Source organism: Neopelma chrysocephalum, unplaced genomic scaffold, assembly GCF_003984885.1.
Source record: "Neopelma chrysocephalum unplaced genomic scaffold, ASM398488v2 Primary Assembly neopelma1_23b, whole genome shotgun sequence".
Taxonomy (NCBI): domain Eukaryota; kingdom Metazoa; phylum Chordata; class Aves; order Passeriformes; family Pipridae; genus Neopelma; species Neopelma chrysocephalum.
This window is the reverse complement of record NW_020897692.1, coordinates 14030383-14038966: the sequence shown is the minus strand read 5'-3', so window position 1 is coordinate 14038966 and position 8584 is coordinate 14030383. Positions and strand designations below refer to the sequence as shown.

At 35.4% G+C, this 8584-nt stretch overlaps 1 protein-coding gene across 9 annotated transcripts in view; it reads left to right on the top strand.

Annotated features, from left to right (window-relative positions):
- The window catches only part of ADGRB3 (adhesion G protein-coupled receptor B3), a 478342-nt gene that overhangs the window by 374645 nt on the left and 95113 nt on the right, over positions 1–8584 (top strand). For all 9 annotated transcript variants that reach the window (XM_027698015.1, XM_027698043.1, XM_027698023.1 and 6 more), the window contains one exon: positions 1451–1553. In XM_027698015.1, coding sequence (XP_027553816.1) covers positions 1451–1553 — 103 coding nt within the window. The remainder of the gene's footprint in view (positions 1–1450; positions 1554–8584) is intronic.

Sequence of the window (8584 nt, the reverse complement as noted above, 5' to 3'; positions counted from 1 at the left end):
TCCCTTCCCTTCCCTTCCCTTCCCTTCCCTTCCCTTCCCTTCCCTTCTCTCAATAGTGGGCTAGCAGAAAAACTAAAACCTTCATAACTTAATTCAATGCTGAAAGCTCCTGCTTGCACTGTATTTACTCAAATACTAAGGTACTTTGTAGTTCATGGATACTCAGTGTTGGGAACTGGCCCAGGTGAATCAATAGTTAATAAGTTAGAAAGTTGCAGCATGCTGTCTGTGTGAACAAAGGCAATAGACTTTCTGTATTTGTTTGCAAACGCATAGAACTAGCCTTAAGAATGTTGCTATATTTTAAGAAAATATGTGGATTGTGGTATTAGGGTTGTTATGTCTTTAACTAAAAAATGTAATCACTTGTATCACTTGATATATCAGCAAAAAGGACTACAATTAATTTCACATCCAAAACTCAGCCTTTCTTGTGGCTCAGCAGCCTTTTCTATGACTAGAGTATCAACTATAGGTGTACAGCTCAGGAGGAGACAGCAATATTAACTGAACTCCAGTGAGCAGCGTATAGAATAGGTCATAGAATATATAAAGATATGGCATGGTCTTCAGGGGAACTGAGCCCGCTTAACTTTCATTTATTTTAGTAGTCAACATTTACTGTTAACAGCTCTAAAAATCAGGTCAGAAAGGTACTTCATTTGAAAACGTGGTCATTCTCATTCTGTTCTGTAGCATATAAAAGGCTGTATGCAGAAAAAGGCATTTTGTAAGGAAATATGTGATAAGAGTATAAGACTTTTTCATCCTAAACATACGTGTAAAATGAATATGATAAGTTTGCAACAGAGATTGTGATGCTCTCTGCTATAATTAATTCTTTCTGTACAAACTTAGCTATTTTTTTGGCATTCAGTCTTATGAAGATATTACAGTGCTATTATTTCTCCCTAAAAATTATTTTGTAAATCTCTTGGAACACCAAGAGCAATGTTATCGTTATCCCAATAGTGTGTTTCAAAATGCACTGCCATAGTAGATCAACAAACCTTCACCTTATTTATGCATCATGGACCAAATCTTCTGTTTATGTAAATCACCATATTTTTGCTGAAGATAGTAATTATGAGTGGTCTATGCCAGCTGTGGATATTCCCAGGGATGAGCAGAGCGCATAAAACATTCCTTATATGAATGCATGCAAGCCCATTGCTTATCAGTATGGTGTTAGAACAGCGTTGCTAGGAATTTCTAAAAGAATCATTGTTTACTTTTAAAATATACCAAGTTACTAAGAGTAAATTGCAGAATATCATCGTTCTGATGGTTGTAATGTGATATGTCTCTAATACTTTCTGAGCACTTGAGAGGCACCTCTTTTTCATAGTATCTCCAATATTTAATGCAAGAACTGCATCAAAGTTTTGTATAACTTACTAGTTGATTTCCTTTTAGAAAAGTTGTACCCTCTTTTTGTTTATTTAAACAGGTACATCAGATCTGAGAGGTCAATAATTCTAATCAATTTCTGCCTGTCTATTATCTCATCAAATATCCTTATCCTGGTTGGACAAACTCAGACACATAACAAGGTATGATGATGGATTGTATTGAATTTGCATTTAAAGATTGATATCTTCATTTTATTTTTGTTTAGCTTAAAATAATTACATACATTTAGTCCTATACTCATAGGACTTGGTGGTTTTGGTAAAATATTAACAGACAAGGGAAAATATTTACTGTCTTTCATAGTCCTTTTTTCCCCTTCCAAAAATCCCTTTTGGTATTGTTCCCTCTGGATAAGCTGTGTTCTCTGTGGTAGACTTGTGTTTTATAACTAAATTTCAAAGCAAAAAAGTTCAAAGACTCAACATCAAAAGCACAAATTCTGGTTCATTATAATAGTTGTAATAGGATTGTGCTACAGTGTTTTTGTCTTTTTATTAATACACTGGTACTCGAAAGGCAAGTAGGAATTGCTTAGAAGTTAAGAGCATGTTTCTCAAAAATGTGCAGAAACAGACATCATAACAAGCCACGGAACTGTTAGATCTCTGACTGGTGTAGCTATAAGAAAGTAATAAACCTGCATACCTTACTGATATATTCCTGATTTATTGCTAATCTGTTCTCTGAATGTAGTTGTCATTTGTCCCTCTTCTGTAGAGCAGGATTGCCAGTGTTTTGAGGAATCACTCAATGCCTAGTGATCATGGGCAACTTTCAGAATTGACGATAAATGGTTGCTTAAAAATAACTATAACTACAGGATTGTTTGGAATAGAAAATAATATGTAATTGGTTAATTGGGCAATATGTGATAGAATGCTGTTAAGTTTTGGAGTAAGCAAGTATTTGTAAAGTTGTTTTTTTCCCACTGTGTTAAACTACTTAATGCACTACTTATCTTATTTTTTTCCAATATTGAATGAAACATATTCATCTTCTGCTATAGGATAGGATAACTGGTTTTTCTACAACACACTTGTAATTAATAATTTTTTCTTTTCAAATAAGTGCTTAGAAGTTTAGCTGCCAAAAGTCTCATAAATTCAGTGCAAGTTACATAGCTGTACTTTGTAAAACATACCCAAACCAAACATATTTATTCCCAATACAATTTTACAAAATTATTGAAATTAAGATATCAATATGCTTTTAAAGTTTTGCAAGTATGTAGAGTGTCATGTGAAAAGGGACAGGAAAGAAGAATTTTATTTATTTTTTGTCTATCAGTGTCCCCCTTTCAGGAGATCAAAGCCTTTCAACATCCAAAAAATTCTGTTAATGCCTCACCTAATGAGACCCTTCACTTATAAGATTCACTGAGATGGACAAAACATTTGGTACCTTTTTATATAAGGACTGCACCGAATAGCGGTAGAAAAACCCCTCAGCAGGTTTCTCCTATGAGTTATTTCACCGTCAACGAAACTGTCAGCACCTAAAAACAGACTCACTGTAACAGTTCATGAAATAACATGTTTATTAATGCAAATTTGTGACAATTTATGGGGTTCGCTGTGTCTGGAATAGGGTCTAACTGCAAAAAAACCCCACACTTAAAATATGTAGTAATAATAATGATAATAATGCAAAGCATAGGCACACACACTAAAGCAAAAGCAACTTACAAATAAGTAAGGCAACTTACAAAGAATAAGTAAAGCAAAAACTTAAGCACCCTCCCGAAAGCAAAAGAACTAACAAAGAATAAGTAAAAATTTTAAAGTAGTATGGAGCAAAAGTAAAACTAGTATATATGTATATAGCAATCACTCACCCTACAGCGTCCTGAGAAGGTGCAGGGAGAAGAGGCAGTCTGTTGGTTACTTCCACCGAGTTGATGGAACTTCTCCCCGATTTTTGCTTATGTCCAATCTCTTTTTATACCTTATTCTGCGGGCAGTTTGAGTGTCTATAGTCAATAAACTAATTTTGGAGTGATAGATGAAATAGACCCAAGGATCCACTTCCTGAGTTCTAGCAGCAAGGATGTTCAGAAAAAAGGCCATGTTATGTCCATATCCCTCCTTTCTTCATCTTAATCCTTTTATCAGTTTCTGGGAATGTCTCCCCAGGTGCAGGGGTTTTTCCAGGAAACCATCAGGAGCCTTTTTCTTTCTTTTGTGTGGCCTTATCTATCACCTTACAGTAGCGATGCAAATGAACAAAATATGGATTTGCAGAAGAAACCTATGTAACTCTCACAGATTTTATTCAGGGGAAAAAATAGTCAGAAATGTGCTAGCAACTTCAGCGTACCAACATGCTGAAGATTAACCCTCCCTGAAATTTCAGCACTGACATGCACAGTCATATGTACTATTTTATTATGTATTTCAAGAAAAAATATGGTTCAGTAGCTGAAGATTCCTGTGTACATTGCCACTGTAGAATCAGAGTTTGAGGGTAGCAGAACAACTGTATTGGGTAACACACTCCCTAGATATGCTGGCAACCTTTCTCTGATGCTTGACTCCAGGAACTGTGAATCAAAATATGCCCTTAATCCAGTTCCTTCCATTAATCTTAATTTCTTTGAGCTCTCTCGCTTCTGCTCACTTCTGAACTCCCGAAAGTGCAGAGATATTGCATTGACACATTTCTGAGGCCAGCAGATCCTAAAAATGCAGGTGTTCAAAGGAAATAATTGACAGAAAGAAACCCCAACGCATCACAAAGTTTAGATTTTTAATATACAACCTGAAAAATTACTGTAAAATACCACTTCTTGCTACACTTGTCTTCTTTTTGAGTCCGCATCTTGCTTTTGATACTTCTACCACCCAGGGCCTTCTAGCCAGGGAGCACCTCTAATAGATCAAGGCCAGAATATATTTTTTATATCAAGGAAGACGTTCCTTGTAATAGACAAAAAATATTTTTATCAGTGTCCACTGATATGTGAATATATTGTAGCTCCAAGAGGCTAGCCTGTGAATTCACCATCAACAAAATAGCCAGCTAAAGCCAGTGTTCAGTGAAAACTTACTCAAATTAAAGCAATCAGTTCCGGTTATGACTTCATTGTGTTTGTAAGTAGGGATATGTTTAGGCATCAGATGTGTTTGAATTCAAGTTCTGAATTTTTTATTTTCAAGATCATATGTCACCCAAAGAAGCCAGTGTTTGATTTTTAGACCATAGTTCTAGATTGCAATACTGACATCTGTAAGAAAAATTATGTTTTCCATTTTGCTGATTTGGAAAATTAAATCTGTACATGGAAACTTTAGAAAGAAAATCGGGTCATGCCATGTGGTTTAAGATTAAAAACATTTTAGATTTTTTTCTGAGATTTTTTTATTTACTAGAAGTCAAACCATGTGGGTTTTTAGTGTTTGTTTGAAAATTTTGGTAGAAATTTTGAGAATATTTTATTAAGACAATGTAATATTCAAGTTAGAAAAAATTGTTTGCTGAATAAAGGCTAAAGTAATTTTTTATGGCAAGAAGATGAGCTCTTTTTTTTAAATGTATTGGAGAATATTTGACAAATATGATATGCCAAGTTTGAGTTTGTTTACTCTGTTCCATTCTCATTCTTATGTTCATACTATTCTCAGACTATTGGGGCACTTAGTTAATGTCCGCACAATGTTGTAAATATTCACAATACTGAAGCATATCCCTTTTTTTCTGTGCTTTAGTTTGGCTCTGAGTTTAAATTGTCCCTAGCTCTCTATTTGGGTATATTCCCTTTGAGAATATCAAACATGTATTTATAACAAGGACCATATTTTCGATCTGTTTGCAGTTTGTGGTTTTCTTTGTCTGTATTAAATACTTCACCAACTACTTCTATTTTATATTGAAAGCTCAATATATCATTCGTGTTTCGACAAAATCTTCTTTTAGTGAAGGCTAAGTGAGTTTGAATATGGCATTCCCTTTGGTTCAGCTAAGTTCTGGCTTTTTTCAGTAAAAAAACCCACCTCCCATGGACAAAAATGGACAAAACATTTACCAAGGACATGTAGAAGAAATTAACATTCTTTCAAATTACCAAAATTTTTCCATTTCTAGTATTCCCTTTTTAAAAGTTGCTTTTTTCCCCAGTTTCAATAACTTGAGGATACCGACAGTAGACCAGATATCTAGGTCATGGGGCTTTTTAGCTTGTTTTGGAGTAGTTCATGATGGCAGTCATGAAGGGAAGTAGAATTATTCTTTGAAGATTTGGATTGGGATAGCAAAAAAGCCTTTTGTCAACAGAAAAGCTTTGGTCCTTTATTCCTTGTTAGCCAAACATCTTGTGCATTTTATTGAAGGACACAGCTGAGAAATGTTCTGATTTTTTCATTATGTTTCCCCAAACCTTTCAAAACACAGAACTTTATTCAAAGCTTTCTTAATGCTTCAGACTGTGTAAGAGATCTTGTTTTTTTCAGATCCTGTTTTGAAATACAGGTCACTGAAGGCTGAAATTACAAAAATATTATGAAAATAATTATGTATCTTGTTTAAATATAGTTGGTGTTATACTGTGCATGAGAAGCATATTAATTTACTTTAGTATTTCTTTCTGTGTCTTTTTTTCTTTCCAGTGTTAAATGTTAGCCACATAATTGCTTTTAAATTTGAGGATATGCAATTGCTACTACAACTGAATTTAGTTTTAATGTTGAAATTAAGTCTCCTTAATTAAGGAAGGGTAAAACTTCTCATTTATAACATAACTGCTCAAATATCTGTTATTTCACAAATGCTATGAGATGTTCCTGACATCTATAAAAGCATTCCATATTTACTTGGAAGAGACTGAGGTTTTTTTGAAGAAATATCTGTCAGTGATTTGTAGCATTCACTGTATCATAACTCTTGCTATATTGTTTCCTAATGTTCAAATTGCCATCAAAAATTGTTGTATTTCTTCTATATGTGGACCTTTAATGGTTAAGCTATAAACTTGTACTATGCTTCTGATCCCATTTAATGAATAGATTCTCTACCCCCATAAGTTATTGATTAATATTGTGTGGATTTTTTCATAAACTCTCTCTCATTTTGCATACATCCAGAAAATACCCTGTTTTTTTCAGTTTTGCCTTAAACACATTAGCTGTTTGATATAAACAGTTCCAGTATATGTTTTTTTCTATGAAGAAAACAAAGATGAATACAATTTAAAGGAAACCATAGAATTCATTACACATATGGGAAAAAGTTATATATTTTCTATATAATCTGTTTCTGACTGTACTTATGGCTGAAGTTGGAGTCACTTGAGAGAAACAGTCATATTTTTAAAAATGCCATCAGACTTAGTACATTTTGTTAGCCATAGTCAGGTTTCTTGTGCCTACCAAGGAAAGAACAGGGAAGATGTTAAGGCAAGATTTAGTAACCCTGATATTCTGTGTCATCCCTGTTTAATTGCAGTATTCAGTTTATTATTCTTGCTATTATATTTTGAAATTCATCTCTTAGACCATGCCTGAAAGGATATGAAAAAGGCATGTCCTGACCACCTAGAGCACATAACATAACCTATCAGTAGCCTTGATAAATGCATTGTAAACAAGCAACAACCCCATAAAAATTTGTAGATAATAAGATTAGAATGTTCACTTAATAGACTGACTGGACAAAAATAACTCACTTTTAGTATTTTTTTAATAGAGGTGTGAGGCTGAAAGAAGCAAATAAAAGTTGAAAAAAGCTGAGAAGCCACCGCATCCCATTCCCATAGCACTCTGAAGTAGCTGACTGCGTAACTAGAGCTCCCTCAGGTTTTGAGAGACAGTGGGTGGTGGGATCCCCTGAGAAATCTGCAAATGTTCAGGTGATACTAATGCTGCCTCTAACCATGTGGCTCTTGCCCCATATCTGCCACTGCCTTACAGATGCAGGCATCATGGCAATATATTTCCTAGGAAACAGCGGGGGAGACCTAAGAGCAGATGGAATGAACAGAGAAATGATGCTAACACAGCATTAAGGTTGTGTTAGAAAATCAATGAGGGAGTAGGGAATTCAGTATGTCAGGCAATAGCACTCCATATTTCAAGTCTTTCTGGAGAAGTTCAAGGGAATATCCTCCATTTAAGCAGCTGAAGCCCAGGAAAATATATCCTTCCATTTTTGCCAGTATCCAACTTCCAAATTAACACCTACTCTGCTGATTGTCATCTTTTTCTTTGTGTAACAGCTTTTTGAGCAGCTGACCCAGAGAGTGTCTGATATTCATCCCAGAAACATACCAATAAATAGGTCAGCAGTGAGAGCGCACTGCACCACACACATCTGTCTGCTCTGTGTTTGGAAATTCAGAAACAATCAAAAGGAGAAGAACACACTTAACCGAATAACTATTACAGGAGTAGGTCTGTGTAAGCAACGCTGTTTTACTGTGTTAAATTCTGACAAAACCTGTTAACGTCAGCTGAATTAACTACCTGCTTTTAGATTCTCGAAAGAACCTCTGGGAGCAGATCTTTCTTACCCAAGATCAGTAAACATGGTCATTCACGTTACTGTTACCTGCCTCAGAGGAGAAGGTAACATTCTTAAAAGTGCCTGCCAGACCATGTCTCAAACATTATCATTCATTTTGCTATATCTAAACAAACTGGACATTTTCATTGTAAGTGCGTTACAGGGAAAAAATTGGTTAGGTATTAGGAGCGTGTTTTCTCTGCCTCCAATACCCAGAACCTTTTAAAGCGCTTTGTGAACTATTTTAGAATTGTGGAATTGTTCACGTTGGAAGATCTGTCCAACCTCGTTCTCAAGGCAGGGTCAGCTGTTCAGTCAAAATGGGTGGTTCAGGGCTTTATATAGTCAAGTCTTGAAAACCTCCAGGTGTAGAAACTGCACAGCTTCCTTGGGAAACTTGGTCCACTGCTTGACTGTCCTCATGGTCAAAATGTGTTTCCATATATCTGGTCTGGACCTCCTTTTGTTTCAGTTGATGCCCCTTGTTTTTTGTCATCTCACTACACATCTCTGTGAAGAACCTGGCTTCATCTTGTCAATGACCTCTCTATAGGCACTGACAGGTTGCTCTTAGATGCTATTAGCTTACACTTTCCTGAGGTAATCCTCTGCTGTCCTACTCTTCCCAAAATTGTGGGGGTTTTCCTCCTTGCTCCTCAGCAGTTATTTAGAGTAGGTT